Source organism: Mastigoproctus giganteus, chromosome 7, assembly GCF_048544385.1.
Source record: "Mastigoproctus giganteus isolate SK-2022 chromosome 7, ASM4854438v1, whole genome shotgun sequence".
Taxonomy (NCBI): domain Eukaryota; kingdom Metazoa; phylum Arthropoda; class Arachnida; order Uropygi; family Thelyphonidae; genus Mastigoproctus; species Mastigoproctus giganteus.
Genome location: NC_143581.1, coordinates 50,793,798 through 50,821,158, shown reverse-complemented (window position 1 = coordinate 50,821,158; position 27,361 = coordinate 50,793,798). Strand labels below are relative to the sequence as shown.

General features: G+C 37.8%; 1 protein-coding gene across 1 annotated transcript in view; it reads left to right on the top strand.

Annotated features, from left to right (window-relative positions):
• sl (small wing phospholipase C gamma 1) overlaps positions 1 to 27,361 on the top strand; it is a 602,812-nt gene that overhangs the window by 519,143 nt on the left and 56,308 nt on the right. Inside the window, exons 27-28 of the mRNA XM_090377657.1 lie at positions 14,302 to 14,404; positions 14,569 to 14,683. Coding sequence (XP_090233783.1) covers positions 14,302 to 14,404; positions 14,569 to 14,683 — 218 coding nt within the window. The remainder of the gene's footprint in view (positions 1 to 14,301; positions 14,405 to 14,568; positions 14,684 to 27,361) is intronic.

Below are 27,361 nucleotides of genomic sequence, written 5' to 3'. Positions count from 1 at the left end.
AGGAAACTTGGGGGTAATGATACAGTCAGATATCAAATTTGCCAATCAGTGTAAAGAGATAGCTAGGAAAGCCACAGTGTCTTGTTTATAATCTACAGGACCTTGCCAGCAGGGAGAAAGATATAAATGTCCTTCTGTATAAGATAATGCTGATGTTGCATTTAGAATATTGTATTCAGGTCTGGAAGCCACACCTATAAAAATACAGTTTTGTTTAAAAGAAATGCAAAGGTTGGGGTCCTCATTGACATTGTAGTAGTTTTGCCGCTTTTCACTTATTAGAAAAGGTCTGGGTTTGTATCCCATCATGGATGGAAAGAATTTCTAAAGGCTCTTCAGTTGGAGGTGTAGTTATCTGATGTTGGCTGGAGGGGTAAAGTTTCTCCCCTAAGTTATTCTAGATTTTTCAACCAACGCAACATGCAGATCATCCTGGGCACATGCACTTCTACAGACATAATACACAATAGTGCAATATGGACTAAGTCATTGATGCACAGTAGCAAATCTGCCATACAGCTGTGGGGGGGAGCTGGTTTAGTATAGTTGGTAAAGATCTTTCGGGAGGTCTCATGGTCATCTGGTGGGAGAGACATGAATTTATAGTTTTATCTTTGCTGATGCACCTAAAAACAAACACTAACAGCAATATTTGGTAGCTGAACATTTTAGAGGGACCTAATTGAAGTGTGTGAAGCCCTTAAAGGCTCAGTTCATGCTTCTACACAGGGCACGCCGACCAGGGATGCATCGCACCCGGCCTCTGAATATTTAGGGGCACCGACGCTGAAGGCCGTTAAATTATATAATTCTTATATTACAAATCTCAACAAAAAATTATAAAGATTTTTTTAATTAATAATAAGTGACTAAAAATAATAATTGTTAATAGTTATTTTTAGTCACTTATTATGAATTAAAACGATTTATAATTATAATTACTTTTTTGTTAATTATTATTTAATTAAATAACAATTTGTTGAATCATTCTCTTTAGATGGCTGACAGAAAAAATAAACTTTCCAGCGCAGCCTACCAAAAAAGAAAATTAGAAAAAGAAGGGAGTATAAAAAAAAGTTACTACTTCGATTTCATGATTTCTTGAACCAACACCTGCAAAAAAGTAAAAAAAAAAAAAAAACTGGAGAATCATCGCAATCGCAGTTAGATACTTTCTATTAAGACAAAATCAGTGAGGAACAAAACATTTGAAAGTGTCTGCAATTCTGCCCAGACACGATAGGAGGGAGTACATGATGAGAGCCTTGTCAATCAATTCGGCCCTGGAGGGAATGTGCAAAGCTCAAGGGGTAGAATTTTTTTCAGTGTGGTCTGTGCTTGTTAACAGGAGAGACTGCTTCTACAGGGATGAGATACACTTAAATAGAAAGCATGCAAGAATATTTGCGATGCTATCGAGGCAGTGTTAGGTGGGTCGGAAAACTGATAGCTTGGGGGTGATTCAAGGACTAATAGTTTAACAGTAGCCATAGGCAGAGGTGAAGGTAATTCTTGCACAACTTCTATTAGAATAAGTAGCTACCTGGAGGGAGGGGTGCTAGGGGTTTCAGGGACTGATGGCAGTCATCGTGAAACAGGTAGGTATATGGGATGTGTCAGGGTAACTAGGAATAGGTGCATGTATGCTTGCATGATACCAATGCTAGAAGTATAGTAAATAAATTTGAAGTTTTGGTCAAGACATCAAAGGCGGATATTGTTGGGATATCAGAGACGTGGTGTCACACTGATATTCTGCATTCCTAATTTGGAATTTGGGGAGTACAATGTGTACAGAAAGGATAGACAGGATATGAAGGGAGGAGGTGTCATGCTGTTAATTAAGAAAAACATAAAATCAAAAGAAGTGCATCCAGTTGATATAGATGAACAGTGCACTGTTGAGTCAGTTTGATGTGACATATGCACTGCGAAATCAAAAATAAGTGTAGGAGTGTGTTATATAGGCCTAATCACTCGAATGAGCACAATGAACAATTGTACAGAAAAATAGTGGGCTAGTAAATGAGAATGTCTTATAATGGGGGATTTTAACTTCCCAGATATTGACTGGAACTTGTGGGTTGGTCACTCACACACTAGTAAGACTTTTGTGGATTTATTGGATGATTGTTTTCTACAGCAGCATGTTCGAGAGGCAACCAGAGAAGGTAATGCTCTTGATCTGGTTATCAGCAGTGATCATTCGTGTATCAAGAATTTGCAGATAAAGCAACCACTAGATGGCAGTGATCACAGTGTACTGATGTGGGATTTACTTAAAGATATAATTACCATCAGGGGTAAAGGTAAGGGTTTTTGCTTCCATAAAGGTGAGTACAGTGGTCTCAGACAGTTTTTAAATTCTGTACAGTGGGATCAACTGATGATGTTACCAAGAGTAAATTCTAAGTGGGAAGCATTCATGGAATTAATCGTGGAAGCTACTAAAAGTTTCATACCTATTAAGAAATATTGTTTAGGCCTAAATGGTTATCAAATGAACTAATGAGGCTCGTGACAGAGAAGAAAAATGAATGGGATGCATATAAATTATCAAACGACTCAGAAGCCTATGGCAGATATAAGTTAGTGTGTAATCAGGTCACAAAGGAGGTTAGGCAAGCGAAGGCAGATTACGAGAAATCTTTGGCAAAGGATGCTAAGAAAAACAGCAAGGATTTCTTTACTTATATAAACTCTAAAAGGAAAGGGATGAATCTGATTGGTCCACTTGATATCGATGGTTCGACTGTTGATGATCCTGCTCAGATAGCAAACAAACTGAATGAATATTTTGCATCTACATTCACACATGAGGAGTTATCAAATTGTAGCAGGGTGCTTAATGATTTTGTAATAACTGAGAGCAAAGTGGAGGAGAAACTGTTGAAGTTAAACATAAGAAAGGCACCTGTGGTGGATGGGATCTATCCAGTTATATTAAAGGAGGTGGCAAAGCAACTAAGCAAACCTTTAGCCATAATTATGAGAGCATCCTTGGACTCAGGGGAGGTCCCCACGGACTGGAGATGTGCAAATGTATCCCCAATTCACAAAGGGGGGATCGAAGGGTGACACGAGTAATTACAGACCAGTTAGTTTAACTTCTGTCCCAGGTAAAATAATGGAGTCACTGGTTAAAGATGCATTGCAGGATCATCTAGATTTGATTGGTTATTATGATGTGGTTACAAAGGAACTGGATGCAAAAAATAATTTGGATTTCAGGAAAGCTTTTGACACTGTTGCGCATGGGAGACTATTGTACAAATTGGAGCAGAATGGTATTAAGGGTAAGTTGCTACAATGGATAAAAGGATGGTTGAGTGGGAGAAGACAGAGGGTGGTAATCAATGGGTGCTGCTCTTCGTGGACAAATGTTATTAGTGGAGTCCCACAGGGTTCGGTGTTGGGTCCACTGTTTTGTATATTTATCAATGATATTGATGAAGGTATATCAGGCTTAGTGTCAAAGTTTTCAGATGATACAAAAGTTGGCAGGGTTGTTAATGACAGTAATGGCAGTGTGCTACTGCTACAGGATCTAGAAAATTTGGGCAGTGGGCTAAGAAGTGGCAACTGAAATTTAACCTTGACAAATGCAAAGTACAGCATATGGGTAGAAGTAACCCCAGAGAAACGTACCAACTGTGTGGTACTACACTTAAGGTGGTAGAAAATGAAAAAGAGCTGGGAGTAATTGTGCAGTCAGATATGAAGTTTTCTGAGCAATGTAGACAGGCTGCCAGGGCAGGTCATGGGGTTTTATCAATGATATATGGAAATTTTGCTAGCAAGGAAAAGGAGGTGATTGTCCCTCTGTATAAGGCAATGGTCAGGCCACGCCTTGAGTACTGCGTACAGGTCTGGAGGCCTCATTTTAGGAAGGATGTAGATTTGCTTGAGCATGTACAGAGAAGGGCAACAAGATTGGTGAGGGGAATGAAGAGATCCTCTTACTAAGAGAGGCTTAAGTTCTGCAAATTTAAGTGGTTGGAAACTAGGCACCTGCGCAGTGATCTGATTGAGGTGTATAAGGCCTTGAATGGGTTGAGCACACTGAATTCTGATGGGATCCTTCCACTTGTTCAGATTACGAACCTAAGGGGGCATAAATTCAAATTAAGAAAAGACAGATGTAGAATAGATGTGCGGAAATTTGCCTTTAGCCAGCAGGTGGTTAATTGCTGGAACAAACTTCCATCTGTTGTTGTGGAAGTTGATAGGTTAAATAAATTTAAGGAGAAGCTGGACAGGCGTTTGGAGGGAATGGTGTGATTTTTTTTTTTTTTTTGGCTGATGTTGCATAAGTTCATACACTTGCTTTTTTGTATCACATGCCACTACTACTACATCACTCAAAATTCTGTAGAAGAATGCTTTTTGGAAAATTCACCACCTATTGAAGAAATTTCATCAAAAGTTGAATGTATGACGAGAACCTCTACCGGTGATACTACAGATTTGAAAATGATATGCATGATCCAGGGTTATGGCCAAAATTGTTAACGAAACTTTAAATGGAGAGTTTATTATTTTTAATACCCTTTATATTTTCAATGTAGAGCTCTCTATCTGTTAGAATCAAATTTTTTATAGATTAATTTTAAAAGTGGTAAAGAATATCTACTAGTTGCATTTTTATTGCTCCATAAAAAAAAAAAAAAAAAAAAAAAAATTAACCTATACAGGCAGCAAATAAATAAATTTGGCTCTGATAGCTGAAAAGGCATTCAACGTTTTTTTGCTGGTCATCGTATGATGGTTAAGGCAACTGGACGATGCACCAGTATCGGACCAGCATCTTTGCTGGACTAATGAAAAGACATAGGTCCATAAGACATGTACTGTATAATATTGGTGTAAATACACCATATTTTAACTACATGTAGTAGTGTAAAGGCATCATTATTTTATCTCATACTGTGGCTACCTTCACAACGAGATACCAGGTATTGCACTACTTCGAATAAACAATGCTTCTCTAATAGAGAAGCGTTGTTTATTCAAAGTAGTGCACTTACCGATGAGTGAGCCAGCAAGTTTTGAAATATATCTGGGTGGTGGTGCCGACTGAGAATAAATAACAGTAGTCTCCTCCGTTAGAGAAGCGTTTTTTATTTGAAGTAGTGCAATACCTGGTATCTCGTTGTGAAGGTAGCCACAATATGAGATAAAATCAAATGATGCCTTTACACTACTATATGTAGTTAAACTTTTGCGTAAACTGCCTTTAGCCAGTGGGTGGTTAATTGGTGTATTTACACCAATATTATATAGTTAATTTCAACCCATAACATATTATGCCTTGTCCATTTAGTCTTCAAAATAAGAAATGAACATACAAATCAAACTCTTCTTCATTAACTTTTCAGCGACTGACGAGAAAGCAGTTGATGTAAAAGGCCTAAAGGGTGGCAAATTATTTCTTGCACCCAGGTGGCAAACACCGTTGGCGCACCCCTGCTTCTACATGTGGGATTCTGCACCTGCAAAAAAATACAAAATCGTAAAGACCAATGGAAGTGCTCAAAGGAAAGATTTTGGTAAAGCTCAAAGCTAAATTTGGATTTTGTGGGTTGGGGGAGATGCAAATAAAAGTCCACTTGTCATTTGTACCATGTGGAGCTTGGTATTACCTTAGAGAATATCACTTTTCTCTGTACAGCAATCCTTAATGCATTTTTTTTTAATGACCTTGTGTAAATGGATTAGTGTCTTGTAGAAATGTTAGGCAAGCCGAGGCAGAGTACAAGAAGCCTCTAGCAAAGAAGAATTTGCTCAGGTTGCTGACAAACTGAATAGATATTTTTCCTTGACATTCACACATGAGCACTTTTTTTTAGGGATGAGGATGCCAGAAGTGTATCGAATTCTAACTGGGAGATAAATGATTTTGTGATAAGAGAGGAGAATGGAAGAGAAATTCTTGAAGCTAAATGTAAAAGAGGCAATTGGGGTGGATGAGATCTAACCAGTTATATTAAATGACGCAGCAAAAGAAGTAAGCAAACCTATAGCTATAATAATGGGAGCAGCCTTGTATTAAGGAGAGGTCCCTATGGACTGGAGATATGCAAATGTATCCAGAATTCACAAATGGGATCAAAGGGTAAGTAATGTGAGTAATTACAGGCCTTTTAGCTTGACTTCCTGTTTCAGGGATAATAATGGAGTTACTGATTAAAGAAACAGTGTGGGACCATCCAGACATGAAGGCAATCTCACAGCATGGATTTATTAAGGAGCAGCCTCGTCTGGCCAATTTCACTGTATAATGTGCAAATATTATCCAATGAAACCCAATATTTTGTGTAACAAAAGAACTGGATGCAAAAAATAATTTTGACATCATATACTTAGATTTCAGAAAAGCTTTGCTTCTTACACTATTCCACATAAAAGACCGCTGAACAAATTTAAGCATTGTGGCATTAGAGGCAAGTTGCTGCTATGAATAAAAGGATGGTTAAGTGGGAGAAGGCAATGAGTGGTTATCAATTGGCACTGTTGTTGTTGGGCTACTGTTATTAGGGGAGTTACTCAGAGTTCAATGCTAGGCCAATTATTGTTTTCTTTATTTATTCATGATACTATTGAAGGCATATCAAGTCTGTCTGATACATAGGTTGGCAGGGTGGTTAATGACAGTAATCAGGGTATTCTACTGCAACAAGCTCTAGAAAAACCAGGCAAATGAGCTGAGAAATTGCAATTGAAGTTTAACATTGACAAATGCAAGATACTGCATATGAGTAGCAGTAATCTCAGAATAACATACCAACTGTGTAGTATGACATACAGGACTTATGCCAGGAGAAACAGAGAGGTGATTATCCCATTGTATAAGGAAATGGTTAGTCCACAACTTGAATACTGCCTACAGGTCTGGAAGTCTCATTTTAGGAAGGATATGGATCTGTTGGAACAGGTGCAGAGAAGAGCAACAAGATTAGCAAGGGAGCACTCAACAAAAGGGCACTCTTACTAAGAGCACCCTTTTGTTACAGTATCATGAGACTACACACCTTGAAGGTGCCTAGTCTCAAGATGAGGTGTGATTGGGGTGTTTAAGGCTTAATGTGTTAAGCTTTAAGACTGAATGGATTTAGTAAGTTCAGTGCTGATGGCATCCTTCCTCTTGCTCAGAGACTACTCATGATGGGACATAAATTCAAATTGAGGAAGGACAGTTGCAGGATAGATATGTGTAAATTTGCCTTCAGTCAGGTAAGTGATTGTTGAACAAACTTCCATCTGGTGCCTGAAAGTAAGTAGTTTGAATAAATCCAAGGAAGAACTAGACAGACCGTTAGCAGGATTAGACAGGTGATATGAGAAGTGTTGGTTTTGTTTTGTTTTTTGGGTTTTGCTGTGTAAGCTTGTTTTCTTGCATCATTTGCCACTACAAATACCATGCAAACTCTTTTTTTTTTTCTGTTCTATGAATTCAAAAAGAAAGGTTAACTTAGCTTTTCAAGCCGCAGGTGCAGTTTTCATCCTGTTCTTCCACTGACACTTTTGGCAATCAGTTTCTGGTTTGTAATGATGACAGTATAACACAAAACTCTGTTACCTTTGGTACATACCAAAGTAGATGTGTCAAGTCTTGATGCTTGATTTTGTTTTTCTGCCAGACATTTTGGAATCCATTTTAGGCACAAGGTAACTGATAATACAACTGTAGAAGAATAGTTTACTCCAATCTGTAGCTAAGCTCCAGCAAGTTCATCAGTACACTAGTGTTGCCTGTCTCTGGTGCAACGATTCTTTGCTACTGGCCAGGCCACTTGACATCTCTCACTGTAACATGCCCATCAGTTGCTTGCTCCATCATTTTTTATTGCTGTTGCTGACAAGCAGTATTCTCCATATATCAAACATTCTCTGATTCCCACATTACTTGATGCTTGCTGTTATTAATCATATTACCATATTGTTCTTAAGGTCATGTACATGATTGCTGATCAGTATACTTATGCAAAAATAGGCAAGACAGTTTCTTCTAGTCCAGAATGTGGTTAGGTTTGGTCTTGGTGCTAGAAATGAGCGGGGTGAAAGTTTAATTGAATTTTGTCATCTGAACAGTCTTGTCTTATGTAACACCTGCTTTCAGCAGTACCCGAGAAGGCTCTACACATGGAAATCTCCTGATCATAAAACAAGGAATCAGATTGATTATATCCTTATGCAGCAAAGGTGGCGTTCCAGTGTAATCACAGCAAAAACACTTCCTGGAGCAGACTGTGGCAGTGATCATCAGCTATTCCACATCGTTCTCAAGCTGAAGCTGAAAAGATCATGAATGAGGTTTTCCCTAGATGACTGGTTGTAGAAAATATTCCAAACGATTATACGCTTGAAACAGGCAATCGTTTTCAAGCTCTATTAGAACTAGATGACTATATGCTGCCTGAGAAAATGTGGGAAAATACAAAAAGCATTATCAAGGATTCAGCAAATAGACACATTAGAGAAAGATCAAAGATCAAGAAGCCTTGGATTACAGAAGCCACTTTTAAACTTATTGAACAGAAAAGAACTGCAAAAATCCAGTGTGTACAAGGAAACAGAGTATCAGGAACTAAGAAAAGTCATCAAATGCTGTTTAAGCCAGGACAAACAGGATTATATCAATAAACAGTTAGATAGTATGAATCAGAGCTGTAATACTCAATATGTTCTACGTTGATAATAATATTAGTAAATTAATAAGAGGAGTTTACCTCAATATAGTACGTGGAACACTTCCGTATGATACCCTCCAGGGTATCATACGGAAGTGTTCCACGTACTATATTGAGGTAAACTCCTCTTAATTTACTAATATCAATAAACAGTGTAAAGAAATCGAATACCACAACAAACGAACGAAACAACACTAAAAGGATGTATAATGTAATTAAGTCCTTAAGACACAAAAGTTCCAACCAAAACTTAATGTAATTAAGACTCCAAAGGGGAAATTTTAACAGAGGAGAACACAATCAAAGGAAGGTGGAAAGAATACTGTGAGCATGCTATAATTTTAAGTGTTTTTCACCAACCATATGTTGAAATACCAAAATAAAACGAAAGCCAAAAATTTTGATAACTTTATAATTAAGCTTACAATAAATTACTATTTACAGTGGATATAAAACAAATAAAATATCATAAAATACAATAAAATATGCTGCATGAGAACAGTGCACATGCCATTGAACCACGTGATATGTGCAGTAAACCTGCAGGTATTTAAAGTTGCACTGTAAAGTAAAAAAGCATACTGTTGAGGAAGAAGGCGGAGCCTTCGAAAGCTTCAGTTATTTTATCGCTTTTAATCCTGTATATTTTATTGTATTTTATCGCTCTTAATCCTGTATTTCATGATATTTTATTTTGTTTTATATCTACTGTAAATAGTAATTTATAGTAAGCTTAATTATAAAGTTATCAAAATTTTTGGCTTTCGTTTTATTTTGGTATTTCAACATACGGTTGGTGAAAAACACTTAGAATTATAGCATGAATATACCCAACCCCAGAGGCCTATTTGAAGAATTGGTTAGATGTTATGGCCATTTAGTAGTGCGGTGCATCAGAGAATTCCAGAAGCATAGTGTTAAAGAGGTTAAGCATGAACAACACTTGAGGTTTGCCCATCGGTTCAAGACATATGGCCTCATACCACGAGGGTTTCAGGTTAAACTCCCCTTTGAAGATGAACGGTTGTTTAATATTTCTAAGTGGTACCAGAAGAAGTTTCTAAGTATTTGGATTAAGAAGTTACATAGGAGTCTGTACCATATTAGGAGAGACAAAAGAAAGTGTTTAAGCAAGATAAGTGAGAGGGTGACTTCAACGCATTTGTCATTAGTGAGGTGTCGAGGAAAGCAAGACAGATCTCTGACATCTACAGACAGAGACAAATGAGTAAGTTTGATAGACTTAGGGAACAAGCCACGACCAGAGGTAATGTTGAAAATAATACTGCTAACAATTTTATAGTTAATTTAAGCAGTAAGCAATTGACTGAAGAATAGGAAGAGGTCTTAAATCTAGGGACTAGGTTTGCTATGATTCTGCCCAAATTGGCCATTGCAGAGATAGCGATGGGCATTGGGAGAGCAGTAAATAAGTTACCAGAGCACGTGGCTAACAAAATTCAGGTAAAGACAGCAGCCATTTTAAGTCAAGCTAAGAAAGCTCCCTCTAATCTTAATGTTAGGCAAAAATTAGCACTTAAGGGTCTCAAGCAAGGTGATAGTACTGTGGTCCTACCGGCGGATAAAGGCAGCGTAACGGTGGTTCTGGATAAGGAGGTATATTTAGGCAAAGCATTATACTTGTTGAATGATAGAGCAACTTATAAGATTATTCAAAAAAATCCATTGTTGAACCTAGAACATCAGATTAATAGAATAGTGCAGGGCTGGTTAAAGACTAATAAGATTTCTAAGGAGCAGTATTGGTTGCTACATGTAACAGGAAGCCAAATGCCGAGATTCTATGGCCTGCCCAAAATACACAAAGTGGGTGTTCCACTCAGGCCCATAGTTTTGTTTATAGGCAGTCGCACGTATGCACTATCTGGTTTCCTGGCCAAATTGTTGTCACTGTTAGTAGGACTTTCTGAGTTTAGTGTCAGGGACAGCTAGGATTTTGTACATTTTATAAGAGAGCAACATATAGAAGAAAATGAAATTATGACATCTTTTGACATGACATCCCTGTTTACATGTATTCCAATTGACCATAGGGTGCGTTGTGCACGCATGGCCCTATAGAGAGATACCACCTTAAGCAGTAGAACACAACTAAGTTTGGAAGATATTTGTAAGGGCATAGAATTATGTCTCTCAAACACCACTATGGTGTTTTGTGACACTGTGTATAAGCAGGAAGCAGGTTCACGGTGCAGCTATGGGCTCCCCCCCATTAGTACGATTATAGCTAATCTGGCTATGGGGGTGCTCGAGGTTAGATTATTTAATGATATGGTTCTCCCTGTGCGTCCGTGGAAGAGATACGTGAATGATACATTCTCAATTATTCGAAAGGGGAGGGAAGATGAGATGTTGAATTTTCTTAATGGCTTCTCCCCGTTCATACAATTCACCTCGGAGGTAGAAGAAGGAGGGGTCTTGCCGTTCTTGGATATGTTGGCAGAGAAGGCCCGTATTTAAAGACCAAGGTTTATAGAAAAACCCATGTGTAAAGGCCAATATTCACATTATAATTCATCTCAGGCCAACCATCACAAGAATAGTGTGATTAGAGCACTAACAGACAGGGCACAGTCACATTGCAGTACCTCCGAGGATAGAAAGAAAGAGTATGAGCGCGTTACGGCGGATCTCCTGAGGTGTGGCTACCCCCAAGAAGATCATAGAGAAATATATTAGAGGAGAACAGAGGAGAGGCGAGTCTTTTACACCGATAGCCACCACGTACATTCCCTACTATCCAGGTCTAACCGAGCATATAGCTCGGGTATTACGAAACTACCAGACACACTGTGTGCAGCTTCCAAGTCGGAAGCTGCACACAATCATGTCACAGGTGAAAGACCCCATTCCAAACGAAAATACAAATGGGGTCATCTATAGCATTAAGTGCCCAGATTGTGGGGAATGGTATGTGGGGGAAACAAAGCGGCGTCTCAAGGATCATCTGAGGGAGCACACAAAGGCGATAAGGAATGCGGACTATGGAAAATCCACCGTAGCCGAACACTTTTGGGAGATGCAGCATCAAATCTCCCTGGACGAAGCAGTTATCATTGATCGGGTGCATAGGTTTTGGGGCCGCAAGTGGCTCGAGGTTGCGGATTAGTTCCATTGAGAACAACATTAATAGAGACAGGGGTATGCGTATTCATCCCCTCTTTGAGGCAGTGATTCTTAGAGGGAATGAACGATTCCACCTGACGCACTCCCGAGCCACTTTGGGTTCCAACACGCATGAGAACAGTGCACGTGCCATTGAACCACGTGATATATGCCGTGAACCTGCGGGTATTTAAAGTTGCACTGTAAAGTAAAAAAGCATACTGTTGAGGAAGAAGGCGGAGCCTTAGAAAGCTTCAGTTATCTAATTGCTTTTAATCCTATATATTTTATCGTTCTTAATCCTGTATATTTTATTGTATTTTATGATATTTTATTTGTTTTCTATCCACTGTAAATATTTTTTTTTTTTTTTTTTTTGATTTGGTAGTTGTTGGCGCATCGGCTTCTGTGGCCATATTGCACCTCCGAAGGTTTTTGCAGTACTTTGATCCAAGCCCGAGGCGGGAATCGAACCCGCGACCTTTGGGTTGCCGGGCAGGTACTTTACCCACTCGGCTAGCCCGGTCGGCTCCACTGTAAATAGTAATTTATTGTAAGCTTAATTATAAAGTTATCAAAATTTTTGGCTTTTGTTTTATTTTGGTATTTCAACATACGGTTGGTGAAAAACACTTAGAATTATAGCATGAATATACCCAACCCCATAAGCCTATTTGAAAAATACTCTGAGCAGCTCTTCCAAGCACCTGCTGGCACTAATGATCTGACACCCCCTTTTCAAGAGTGTGATCATGAACCAGTTCCATTGAAGGGAGAAGTCAAAAAAGCCATAAAAGAACTAATGTGTGGCAAGTCACCTGGAATTGATGAAATCCCAGCAAAATTGATTAAAGCTACTGGTGTGAAGGGTGCTGAGTTTTTTTCATAAAATGATTGTAAAAATTTGGAAAACAGGATGGTGGCCATCAGATTGGAAGAAATTAATTTTTCATCCCCTTACCAAAAATAGGAGATCTGTAAATTTACTCAAATTACAGGACTATTAGCCTAATTTCTCACGCTAGCAAGATTCTTCTTAAAATCATATTGAACAGAATCTCAATAAAACTTGAAGAAATGCCAGAAGAGCAAGCAGGTTTCAGAGGGGTAGAGGAACCAGAGATCAGATCTTAAGTGTACGACTGATTATTGAAAAATGCAAAGAATTCAATGTTCCAGTCGTTTTGTGTTTTATAGATTATGCAAAAGCATTTGATTGTGTTCAACATGAGAAACTATGGGAAATGGTGACTATTATGGGTTTCCCAATCTACATAATTCAGCTGATTAAGCTACTGGAACTGTGAGAACAAACATGGGAAACACGAACTTTTTTCACAATAGGTAATGGTGTCGGGCAGGGCTGTATTTTGTCGCCTCACCTTTTTAATCTTTATGTTGAAGATATCATGCGTGAAGCTTTGGAAGATTTAGAGACTGGCATCAAAATTGGAGGACTGAAGGTAAACAACCTTCATTATGCAGATGATACTGTGCTAATTTATAATTCTAAGGATCATCTTAAAGAAACTCTGAGGAGAGTATGTGAAGCAAGTAAGAAAAAAGGATTATTTCTGAATGTGTGTAAAACTGAAATTATGGTGGTAGGTGATAGTCTCGATTCCAGTAAAGTGAAGGTTAATGGGCAAGATATTGAAGAAGTTGATAAATTTGATTATTTGGGTCAAGAATAAATAAAAATAGTGACTGCTCAAACAATGTAAGAGATGACAGGCAATTGCTAAAACATTGGTCACTGATCTCACAAAATTATGGAGAGATCAAGATCTGCCCCAAAAGATGAAACTGAGTATCATTGATTCGTTAATTTTTCCAGCTGCTACTTATGGATGTGAAAGATGGAATCTGAAAAGAGTTGATAGGAAGAAAATTGAGGCATTTGAAATGTGGCGTTACAGGAGAATACTGCGTATTTCTTACTTGGATCGAAGAACAAATGAGTGGGTATTAAATAAAATTGGCAGGACTAAAATTCTTCTTCATAGCATCAACAAAAGAAAACTCAAGTTTTTTGGTAATATAGTAAGATGGAAAAACTTTCTGTTGAAGAATATAATGGAAGGAAAAATCGAGGGGAAGAGGTGCGGAGGAAGACCTGCAAATAGGTGGAAGGATGGATCACTGAACTTCTGGGCATGTCACTTTGCAATGCTGCTTGTATAGCACACAATGGATGCAGTTGGAGGAATTTGTTGGTGGCCACAACAGCTCCTCAGGGAGCTATGTGACTGGAAGAAGATACTTATCACTCTGACACAAAATTGCATGTTGGAATTAAGAGCTTTAATAGTTGATTATGCAATGCAGTATTTGCTATTCTATGTGCATATTAGAGAATTATTGAGATATCTATTTATGTGTATGAGTGTTGGAGGTCCTTTTGATTGACCTCGTATTTGTTCAGATTTAATACTTAACCTTCATTTGAATACTACATGTCTGATATTTTTTTTTTTTTTTATAGATGTGGATATGTATTAAGGCCAGATTATATGTTTGATGATAATTATGATCCATACAACAGAGAGACCATTAGAGATGTAGAACCAATTACAGTTACTATAAAGGTAATCTCTTTTTGAAGTAGAAAATTACCAGTGATAAACTGCAGACATAATTTTTTTTTAACAAAAATTTAATCTTGTGTTGCACAAATAAGTTTCTTTTTCTGTGTACTTATGGTATACACTTGCTTAAAATTATTTAATTCCTTTACTGATTTGTTTTGAAGATTATAGCTGCTAGACACCTTATGAAAGCTGGCCGTGGAATTGTTAGCCCTTTTGTGGAAGTTGAAGTAATTGGAGCTGATTATGATTCCAACAAATACAAGACGAAAACTATACGTGAGTGTTATTGTTGATGTTTCAAACAAGTTCTTACGTTAAGGTATGATTTTCTTGAAAAGTAACTTCTGTGATATTGTGTTTTGTAAATTACAGGAACTCCCCGACTTACGTAAGGGTTGTGTTCTGCGGAACGCTACATAAGTTGGAATTTATCCCATGCTTGTGCAGCACTGCAACTATGCTCGCTGAATTAATTGAATCAAAAAAGAAAAGCGTTCAACGAACATGTAAATAGAATTATTTATTGTATTTATAAAAGAACATATTAATGGATGACTGGACGGTGGCTTCTTCTTTTTTTTTTTTTTCATCATAGGTTTCTTTGTAGTGTAGCAAACAAGCATATCATTCACCCCTCTTAACTTTTAAGAATCATTCACTGTTAGGATCCATCTTCTCAGACCTCTCCATTGCCAATGCAATTTCAAGAAATGCCACTGCCACCTCTCTGGTGATGAAGCATCTCGGCTCCTTGTTTGGTTCATCTTGAGCATCATCAGCATTTTCTTCTTTCACTATCGCTGCCTGCAAGTCAATAAGTTCTTTGTTAGATAATTCCCTCTCTTCTTCCTGTATTAACTCCTCCACATTTTTGGCATCAACCTCCAACTCAGGTAGCTCTGCAGTCTTATCTGTAACCTCTTCATATGATTTGACTTTTTCAAATCTCTGGCCGTAACTGCACTAGGTGCTACATTGGGGAAACTGGGAGACGGCTCGGAAAACGTCTTTCGGAACACAAAAGAGCAATCCGCTTAGCAGATGTAGAACACCCGGCCATTGCCGAACACGTTTGGGCAACCCACCACGACATTGACCCACACCGCGATGTCTTGATTGTAGATAGGTCCCGACGATGCGCCTGGTTGGAGTCGGTGAACATCACATGCTCTAATACCTCAGTCAACAGGAGCAGTGGATGTCGTGTCCACCCTATCATCGAAGCAACCATTTTGATTAACGACAAACGTTGGCAATGTCCACGGGCTTTAACATCCAACAATTAATCAAGCAGTTCATGTACATGATTGGCAGTACACACCCTCATGTTCCACTCTTAATTGTCAGTTTGACTGAGAATGGTTAACAAATTAACCGAATAATCTAATATATGTATGTATTTTTATTATGTTTGAATTTTATTCCTTCCTTTTGCTCTCTTGACTTCCAGCCACTTATCATTATTACAACTAATGGCTTGTCCCAGTAATTGAAAAGCTGAATCCACCTTTTCAATTACTGCTCCTTCAATGATTATATCCCTTTCTGTGGCATACTTGTTCATCATTACTTTTGTTTTAGCCATATTCATCTTTAGCCCGAAATCCTTACTAACTCTGCATAACTGATTAAGATTTTCCTCTTAATTCTTTGGGATCACGGCTTATGATCATAATATCATCTGCAAATTGTAAATGGTTTAGATATTCACCATTCAAAATAACTCCTTTCTGCAACCAGTCTAATCTTCTGAAAGCTTCCTCAAGGGCAGTAGTAAACAACTTCAAAGATATTGTCTCCTTGTTGAACTCCTTTCTCAATTTTAAATTTGCTACTGTCTTTGTCTAGTCTAATAAAGGAGGTAGCATTCTCATATATTTTCTCCAAAGTCATAATGTATGGGATGTCTATGCCTTGTCTTTCCATTGTCCGAAACATTGCCTTATGCTGAATGGAGTCAAATGCCTTTCATAATCCACAAATGCCAAGCATTTTGGAGTTTTATATTCATTTGTTTTCTCCATTAGCTGCGATATTATGTGAAGGTGATCCATAGTTGAGAATCCTGTCCTAAAGCCAGCTTGCTCTTTCGGTTGATTCTCATCAACTATTCTTTCTAATCTGTTAGTAATGACCCTTATGAACAACTTATAACTTGTATATGTGGGACAACAAGCTAACTGGTCTATGATTTCCAATTTCTGATTTATCTCTTTTCTTATGTAGCAAAATTATTATTTCGTTATTCCACTCCTTTAGGCATGTGATGCCTTTCCTAATGTATTTTGTGACGAGCTCCTCCCAATTTTAACAAGTCTACAGCTACTTCATCTTCACCCGGGGCTTTCAGATTCTTCATTTTCTTCAATGCATGTTCTACCTCATCAGAAAGGATATCGGATATGTCGCATGTGTGGCTAATTTGTGATCTATCATTCCCTCGCTCCTTATATAATTTTTTTATAGTAGTCTTCTGCCTTCTCTGCTAATTATAAGTACACTATCACTATTCTTCAGCTTCAGTATCATTTGTCTTTCTGTATTACTGCTCATGACTGCTGATTTAATCCTTTGTTATCCTTTACTGGTTGTCCACTTTTCTTGTGTTAAATCTTTTTATGTCCTCTGTCTCTTTCTAATGGCTTTGCATAACTCAGTATACTCAATTTTGTCCTTGTCAGTGTTTATCATGCTCTTCGTTTGTTGGCTTACGTTCATCATGACAAGTGTTTCTTGACTAATTTTTTTCTTTGGATTTCTTTTTACCTATAGATTTCTCGGGCTTTATCACTTTTAGGAAGTTGTATTCCTTGTTGATATCTTGGTCCCGAAAGGTCTGCAGAAGCTCAAAACCTGTTCTTAAGTTCCAGTACATACTGCCTTTTCTCCTCTTCTGTTATCTCAAAGACCTTATTATTTACACGAGTCAGATTTTCTTCTCTTACATAAAAATAAATAAATTTAAATTTTCTGTTTGTACTCCAGGACGACTACATGGTCAGAGAAGTTCACAACATAGAGAGAATACGAGAAACAGCACCATATTTAGCAGTCACAGCTTGAACACCGGTCACTCAAAGCATGTGTACTTATGCACCCACATGCCTGACCACTCGGCTACGGCAGCCTAAATAAATGGATTTGAACTGTGGAAGAAGAAAATGGCTGTCTGCAACATTACCACATGGCTATCATAACGTTGTTTTTACATTTTTATCAAGTGTGCATCTTACCATTCTGTGATCACTTCCAACATTTACCTTGTTTAGGACAGTAACATCATCCACAATATATCTTCTGTTAGCATGGATGAAGTCGATTTCATTAGTTGTTAATCCATTTGGGCTCTTCCATATTCACTTTCTGTTCACACTTTCCTTGAAAAAAAGTTTTGATTACTGACATTCCTGAAATTCCACAAGTCTTTCACCTTTTTCATTTCTTTCACCAGTTCCAAAATTTCCTATAGTTTCCCTTTCTACACTGTTTTATCTCTTTCCAATCTTAGCATTGAAGTCCCCCCATAACCCCAGGGGCTCACATCTGGTGAGTATGGGCTTGTCACACCCAGGGTCCTGAGCTGGATATCATCATTCTTCTCTTTTTTAGTGTTCCTTCTACTTTTGACTCTCTCTATCTCTCTCGGGGTAACTCAGGGAATTTTTCTTTTTTTGGCTGGTGCAGCATAAGCCTCAGGCTTCCTTGCACCATGTAGCTTATAATAATAACAAATAATAATGGTGTAGTGATTTTTCTGTTCATCTAGAAGTCTCACAATTTCGGTGCACATTTTTTCAACCTCTTCATAATCGTGGCTCAATGTTGGTGCATAAATCATTATAACCTTTAGTTTGTACCTCTTAGAAATCCTGAGAAGCAGTCTTGACAACCTTGATGATGTACTTTTCAATTCCAAAATGTTGCTTTTTTATATCTTTATTGACCAGAAAGCCAACTCCACCTTTTCTCTTTTCACTGTTTCCATTGGTGTACAGCAGATTTCCACTTGATAAACTTATGTGACATCCATTTTGGTCTAAGCAGCGTAACAGTATTTCTTAGTTAGTATACAATGACTAGTTGCTTCCTAATTACATGCCTCAGTGTTTCCTGTTTATAATTTGTTGTTGGTAATTTCATTAGGTGGTCCAACTACATAGAATTTAATAACTGTCTGAGACCATTATCATCTGTATGAAAGCAAAAGCCCTTTCCTTTGCCCCTGGAGCGCCTCCGTAGCCAGGTGGGAAGGAGCAGCAGTGTGTAGCACACGCTTCTTGATTAGACCGGGGTTCGAGCCCATCACCACCAAATACGGAAGATGTGGAAAGGTCAAAAGAATGACCACCACAGATTTCCGGAGCAATATGGCCTTAGTTGCTAATGCTCCTAAAAACCAAATAACAAACAATAACAAAACTTTGCCCCTGGCAGTCATTACGTATTAAAGTGTACAGCAGATCAGTATACACTAGCATTACTACATAGTGTCTTTTATCTGCAGATTCTTAATGCATGAAGGTTCAGTGCTGATAATCAGACCAAGATTATTGCTTTCTTTTACTGCCTCTCTAACATGCTGGTGTAAAAAACAATGTTCAGTCAATATCTGGAATGTTAAAATTCTCCATTATAAAGATATTCTTGTTATTTACTAGATTACTCTATATATTCGTACAGTTGTTTTTATGCTCATCACAATCATTAGGCATATAACACACTCTCACTTTCATTTTTCGTTTCCTTGTGCTGATGTCACACCGAACTATCTCAACTGCACTGGCAACTCATCTCCATTGGATGCACTGCATTACATTTTTTGTAATGCAACACCCTTTCCTGTACTTTCTGTATACACTGTATTCCCCATATTCAAAATCTTAATCACTTAGATCTGACACCATGTCTCTGAAAACCCAACAGTTTGTCTTTCATGACTTGACCCACTTTTCAAATTCATAAAATTTAATTACAGTGCTTCTAGCATTAGTGCACATGCAACTGTTTTTACTAACCCTAACGCAGCTCATATATTTGTTTGTCTGAGGAGGACCCCAGCAGGACTTGAAAACTCCAATGCCTTGCTTTCCAGGCTGCTGCATGTTCCAGTAGAAGCAGTGCACGAGTCACTTTTTACCTCTGCCTGTGGCTACTATTAATGTTATTAGTCTGTGTATTCCCCCAAGCTAGTAGTTTTCCAACTCACCTAACACTGCTTAATAGCATCAGCAAATATTCTTGCACTGTTTCAGTGTATCCCATCCCTGTAGAAGTGCCTGTTAACAAGCACAGACATACAGAGAAAATTCCACCCCATGAGCTTTGCACAGTTCTCTCCACAGTTGAATTGACTGACAAGGTTCTCATCACATACTCCCTCCTATCGTGTCTGGGCAAAATTGCAAATTCAATTTCAAATTCCACCCTAACTTGCAACTTTTTCTCAAAATTGCCTTATACTTGTTAAGTAAATTCTCAGATCTCCTACTCTTAATGTCATTAGTGCCGACATGTACAACATCACCTTTTGTGCCCTTAAAAAATGATTGCTCTACAATGTCATCAGATTTTTCCCACTGTAGCATTACCATGGTCCTATTCCACCTATCCTGTTTGAATTGTATTTCCTGTTTCCCTGACATTGGAGTCACCGACAATAGCTACCTTCTGTGAGAGCAGTGCATTCTGTCTTGGGAGTTGCTACTGCGATGCCTGATGTGAGAATTGTAAGCTCTGACATTGAGGTGGGCAGCTGAGAGCTTGATGGGTCCCAATTTAATTCTTCGAGGGTATTCACCCTGTTCTTCAAGCTCTCATAAACGCCCATCAGAATGCTGAGTTGAAGCCTGGATATCATCTCTCTCTCTCTCTCTCTCTCTCTCTCTCTCTCTCTCTCTCTCTCTCTCTCTCTCTCTCTCTCTCTCTCTCTCTCTCTCTCTCTCTCTCTCTCTCTCTCTCAGGGGTAACTCAGGAATTTTATGGCTGGTGCAGCAAATGCCTCAGGCTTCCTTGCACCATATGGCTAATAATAAGTAGTACATTTCATAAGGCCGTGATTTGGAGGATGTCCTCAGTTTTCTTCTGAGTCACAGCACTCCTATTACTTTGGGTGCTACTCTGGTATGAGGCATGATTTCCATTAAAATTCAGTTTAATTGAGAATTCTACACTAAGCTAATATACTTAAGTACAGTAATAACACTATGGAGTTAAATGTGTAACACTATCAAGTTTACATTTTATGTATTACCTTATGAAGTTTATGTTATTAAATTTGTATATATACTACAATATTGAGTTTACATTATATGTACAGAGGCTCTCCGTTATCCAAGTCCCCACAGTTACGAGGATTTTTAAATTAAAGAATTAAAGGACGCCCTTGAGAAAATTGACCAGACTCAAATATTTTTGTGAGAACAACCCTCTTCACAATCGTGCAGCAAAAGTTAAGTGTGAAGTTAAAGACATAACTAAATGCCACACCACAAATTTATCTGAAAAAATACGGAAAAAAACCCCAACAACTCTGCATTCATTCTTTATTCTTAAAACTGAAAAATAGTGTAACTTCAGTAAATTTTACTTAACCTAACTTAACCAACTTAACCAAATTGTTCAACATATTATAATAAAAAATGAACAAAAAAATAATTCTAATTTTTCAGTTCCTTCAATCTATTTTTTACTATGCACAAGTGCATAATACACATTATAAAAATTTGATTCCTATTTTAAGTGGATTTGTTTTAAGCGGAATTTTCTGTTTCTGATTGTCCTGTGATAATGACTCCCCTCTGTTACATTATTAAGTTTACACTATACTGTTATGTTTGTAAAGTTATTTATAATATACAATAAAATAATCTGTTCACACCAACGTATGTGATTTGAATTTTCCACTATTTACCATAATTAAAACACTAGAATCCGCCCCCCCCCACACACAACGATACAATTAATGAGATATGATATTCATGCCGAATCATCGATACAGTGGTTCTACGTTACAAAGGTTCTACCTATATTAAAGGAGGCAGCAAAGGAAGTAAGCAAACCCTTAGCCATAATTATGAGAGCTTCCTTGGACTCAGGGGAGGTACCCATAGACTGGAAATGTGCAAATGTGACCCCAATTCACAAAGGAGGATCAAAGGCTGACACAAGTAATTATAGACCTGTGAGCTTAACTTCTGTTCCAGGAAAATTAATGGAGGCACTGGTTAAAGAAGCACTGCAGGATCATTTAGACAAGACTTCAGTTATAGCTCAGACACAGCATGGTTTTGTTAAGGGGAAGTCTTGCCTGACCAACTTGATTGGATACTATGATGCAGTCACAAAAGAACTGGATGCAGGGAATAACTTTGATATTATATACTTGGATCTTAGAAAGGCTTTTGATACTGTTGCACATGGAAGACTGCTACACAAATTGGAGCAGTGTGACATTGGAGGCAAAGTGCTGCTATGGATAAAGGGGTGGTTGAGGGGGAGAAGACAGAGAGTGGTAATCAATGGACACTGCTCATCGTGGACTGATGTTATTAGTGGAGTCCCTCAGGGCTCAGTGTTGGGTCCATTATTGTTTTCTGTATTTATAAATGATATTGATGATGGTATATCGGGCTTAATGTCCAAGTTTGCAGACGATACAAAGGTTGGCAGGGTTGTCAAGGGCACTACTGACACTATGCTGCTGCAACAGGATCTGGAAAGGTTGAGCAGATGGGCTGAGAGGTGGCAAATAAAGTTTATTTAACATTGACAAATGTAAAGTACTACACATGGGAAACAGCAACCCCAGAGCAACGTATCAACTCTGTGGTACTACACTGACAGTGGTAGAGAATGAAAGGGACTTGGGGGTGGTTGTGCAGGCAGATATGAAGTTCTCTGAGCAGTGCAGACGGGCTGCAAGAGTAGCTCATGGAGTATTGTCAATGATATACAGGAATTTTTCCAGCAGGGATAAGGAGGTGATTATTCCATTGTATAAGGCGATGGTCAGGCCACACCTAGAGTACTGTATACAGGTCTGGAGGCCTCATTTCAAGAAGGATGTAGAGCTGCTGGAACGAGTACAGAGAAGGGCAACAAGATTAGTGAATGGAACAAAGGGGTGCTCTTACGAAGAAAGGCTTAAGCTTTGCAAATTACAGTGTCTGGAGACTAGGCACCAGCGAGGTGATCTGATAGAGGTGTATAAAGCCTTGAATGGTTTAAGCATGCTCAATGCTGATGGGATTCTTCCTCTAGCTCAGAAAAATCACCTGAGAGGGCATAAATTCAAATTGAGGAAAGACAGATGTAGGATAGACGTGCAGAAATTTGCCTTTAGCCAGCGGGTGGTTGGTTGGTGGAACAGACTTCCATCCCTTGTTGTGGAAGTTGATAGCCTAAATAAGTTTAAGGCTCAGCTGGACAGGTATTTTGAACGAACAGAGGGGTGAAGTGGAAGTGGGGTTTAAGCTTGCTTTCTTGCATCAAATGCCTCTACTAATGCTAATGCTATATTAAGTTGTAACTTCAAAATCTCTAGCTAAATTTAAAAAAAAAAAACTTGCAAACATGACTAGGGCTATAAAGCTATTTTTAGAATATGATTTAATATGCTAATTTAGTCAATAAAATGACAAAATTTTTCAAAAGCTTACCCATTCCCAGGAGCTCAAAATTCTTTGACTTTGCGGTTCATATTCTCGAACCTGTTACCCAGTCATTGCAGAATTTACCACATGTGACCAGGAATTTGCCCCAACTCTGCAATGTAACTCTCGTAATGCAAGACAAACTCTATAAAGACCAGAAAACTTGTGAATTATTGTGTGGTTTGCATCATGTAGTGTTGGATTATGTTGGTCTATTGTTCATCTGGCCTCCTAGTCTAGATATTTGTGGAACACCACAGTCCCCTAGTTAACATCTAATAACATGAGGAGGGGGTTATGCAGTCAGTTAAGAAACACAAAATCTAATGCAGTGCATCCAGTAGACATGAGTGACTAGTGCAATGTTTATTCTGTTTGGTGGAAATAAGCAGTGAGAAAACAAAAATGAGAGTAGGACTATGTTATAGGCCCAATGATTGTGATGAGTATAAACAACAGCTATACAAAGGAAGAGTGTATGCCAATAAATCAGAATGTCTTATAATGGGGGATTTTAATTTTCCAGATATTGACTGGAACTTGTGGGTTGGTCACTCGTACACTAGCAAGACTTTTGTGATTTTATTGGATGATAGGGCCTAGACCAGCATGTTAGAGAGACAACAAGAGAAAGCAAAACTCTTATCTGATTATCAGCAGTGACCCTTCCCTCATTAAGAATCTGTAGATAAAACACCCACCAGCTGGCACACAATATATTGATGCTGAATATATTCAAAGATGTAACTATTGTCAAAGGCAAGCGAATGCTTTTGCTTTCGTGAAGGTGACTGCAGTGGAATCACCTGATGAAGTTTCCAACAGCAAATTCTAAATGGGAAGCAATCAGGGATGTTATCATAGAAGCTACTAGTCCGTTTTTTTTTTAAACCAAGAGATATAGACCTAAGTGGATGTCAAATGAACTGATAAAACTTGTCAGTGAAGAAAAATGCATGAGATGCACATAAATTATCAGGTGTGATACAGGTGCCTACAATAGATAAAAAAAAAAAAAAAAATTTCTGTACCAAGTACATATTTGTCCTACCGTTGGGATATTTAACGTGTTTTACATTTAAGAGTCATCAGCAGGCATTAACAACATTTTAATTTTCAGATATTAGTAAAATTTATGGATAATAATATAACAATGTTCTCATTTTATTAATAATAATTACTTATCGGTTACTGAAAGTATTGGTCTGTGATGACTAAAGGATATATATAATTTTTACATTGGAGAGATTTTAGTTCACGACTAAATACACCATTTATAGTTGTTCCATTACATGTAGTATTTATTGAAAGATCTGATGACAGGTCTAAGTTGAAGAATGTTTTCATAAATGTGCAGAGCTCTTTTCCAGCCTCAGATTTTAATTGTAAAGAAAAAAATTACATTTAATCGGAAAACACCAGGTCACTTAAAACCAGATGCGTTTTTGAATTAATGCATTTCCCAGTTTCCAAAAGTTATTTTTGCATCTTAAAACCTTAATATTTCTGTTTCTAAATTTCTTAGGTTTCCAACGATATGCTATACGTCCACATTATCCCGTTTGTTACATGAGAAAATTTCCTTGATCACATGTTCTTATTTTCCACTATCCTGAAAAAACTACTGCAATTTTCAGAGGTTTGGAAGTGTTTCCTCTAGTATAGAGCTAAGATGAAGCACCGTGCAAAATTTCATTAAATTTGGTCCAGTAGAAGATAAATAAAACTGGAATAAATTTTCCTAACACTTTTCACATGATAGTTTTTCGTTAAAAAATTTTTGGAATAACGCCAGTAAAAACGTTTTTAACATCAATAGTCTGCAGTCAAATCACAAAGGATGTTAGGCAAGCTAAGGCAGGTTGTGAGAAGTTTCTGGTAAAGAAAGCAAAGAAAAGCAGCAAAGACCTGTTTACTTATGTAAGCAGTAGAAGGAAAGGGTTGAATCACATTGGACCACTAGATATTAATAGATTAATGTTGATAATCATGCTAACATTTCTGATAAACGAAACAAATATTCTAAATCTGTATTCACACATGATGGATTTTGTTAGGAATGTGACCGCTAGTAGTGAGTCAAATTCTGGGTGGGAGCTGAATGACTTTGTGATAACTGAGAGGAAAGTGGTGGAGAAATTGATGAAGCTAAATGTAAAAGAGGATCCTGGGGTCAATGGGACCTAGCTAGTTATATTAAAGGAGTCAGAAAAAGAGCTAAAAAACCATTAACTATGATTATGAGAGGCATCCCTGGATTCAGAGGAGGGGTCCTTATTGTCTAGAGACTGTGAAAATGTATCCACAATTTACAGAGAGGGATCAGAGGGAGACATGAGTAATTTCAGACCTGTTAGCTTGACTTCTTTATCAAGGAAACTAATTGAATCACCGTTTAAAGAAGTAATGCAAGACCATCTACACCGGAATGCAGTTAAAGCAAGGATATGTTAAGCAGCAATCTTGTCTAACCAATCTGATTGGATACAGTGACACAGCAACAGAGGAACTGGATGCAAGAAATAATTTTGATATCATATACTTAGGCTTCAGAAAAGCTTTTGATACTATTGCACAGAAATCACTGCTATACAAATAGGAGTTATGTGGCATTAAGGGCAAGTTACTGCTATCGATAAAGGGATGGTTGAGTGTAAGGACAGAGAGTGGTTATTAATGGGCATTGCTCTTCGTAGACCACTGTTTAATGATATTGATGAAGGCATATCACTCTTAGTGTCTAAATTTGCAGATGATAAAAAGGTTGGCTGAGTGGTTAAGTGATCAAGGTATGCTACTGATTTGGCTGGGTGGTTTAGTGATTAAGGTATGTTAAGTAATTACAGTGATCTAGGTATGCTACTGCAACAAGATTTAGAAAAATTAGGCAGATAGGCTCGAGAAATGTCAATTGAAATTTAACATTAACAAATGCAAGGTACTGCATATAGGTAGCATTAATCCAAGATTTACAGTATCACCTGTGTGGTACTACACTCACCTGTGGGTAATTGTATAGTCAGATATGAAGTTCCCCCAGCTGTGCAGACAGTTCATAGGGTTTTGTCAATGATATACAAGAATTTTGCCATACGGTAATAGTTAGGCCGCATCTTGAATACTGCATACAGGTGTGGCAGCTACGTTTATGAAGAACATGGATCTGTTTGAACAGATGCAGAGAAGAGAATCTGTTCAAAAAAGAAAAGAAAGATTGGTGGGGGAGCAAAGTGATTCTCATACCTGTAAAGACTTCAATTTTACAAATTCCATCATCATCATCTGGAGATTAGGCATCTGCGAGATCTGATTGAGGTGTTTAAGGCTTTGAATGGATTGAATAAGCTCAGTGGTGATGGAATACTTTTATCTCTCAGACTACATGCATGAGAGGCATAAATTCAAAATGAGGAAGGACGAGTGCAGGCCAGCTGTGCAGAAATTTGTATTCAGCTAGATGATGATTGATTGATTGTTGGAAACAAATTCCCACCTGGTGTTGTGCATGTGGGTAGTTTGAACAAATCTGAAAATGTTAGATGGGATGGGCAGGTGAAATGGGAAGTGCTGTCCTGCTGATGCTGTATAAGCTTGCTTTCTTGTACCATTTACCACTACTAACAATAATGATAATAAATAAAAGTTCATATATCTCTATTAGGGATTATCCTGATTTATAACCTCTCTTCCATTAATCTTTAGTATACAGTACATCCCCCAACTTTCAATTGGTCATGTCAGGTGCATGGCATGAAGCAGGGATCAGCCAAATATGGATTATGGTAATATAATCAATACTTATTTTCATGTTTTATTTCCAGGTGGTGCAGTATAGTGATTGGCAGGCCTAGTCCTCTGATTAATTTACCATTTATTTGCATTAGAATGTGTTTGATAGGCTGCTGATTACTACTCATTTTGGTGATGATGTATTAAGGAAAAGTGAAGTGATTATTTCCATTTCTGTTAGAGTAAAGAAAGTAGGCCATTAACCCTGTAGAGATTGTGACTTCAAGATTTTTCTTGGTTTGGAGGATGGATATAGGAATGTGATTGAGTGATGTATGAGTGTGGGTTTAATATCCTTCCAAGGTGTGGAAATATGATGAAATTAACCAAGTGAAAGGATGTTATGGATGAGTATGAGTGGAATTATAGAGTGAAAAGGGTAAATGCTCATTGTGTGAAAGAGGTCATGGTTCTTGGAAAGCAAGTTATAAATGATTGATATGCTTCTTTTTACCTATTTCTGGATACAGAGGACGGCATTTGAATTTACGATGCACAAGTTGGATGTGAGTTC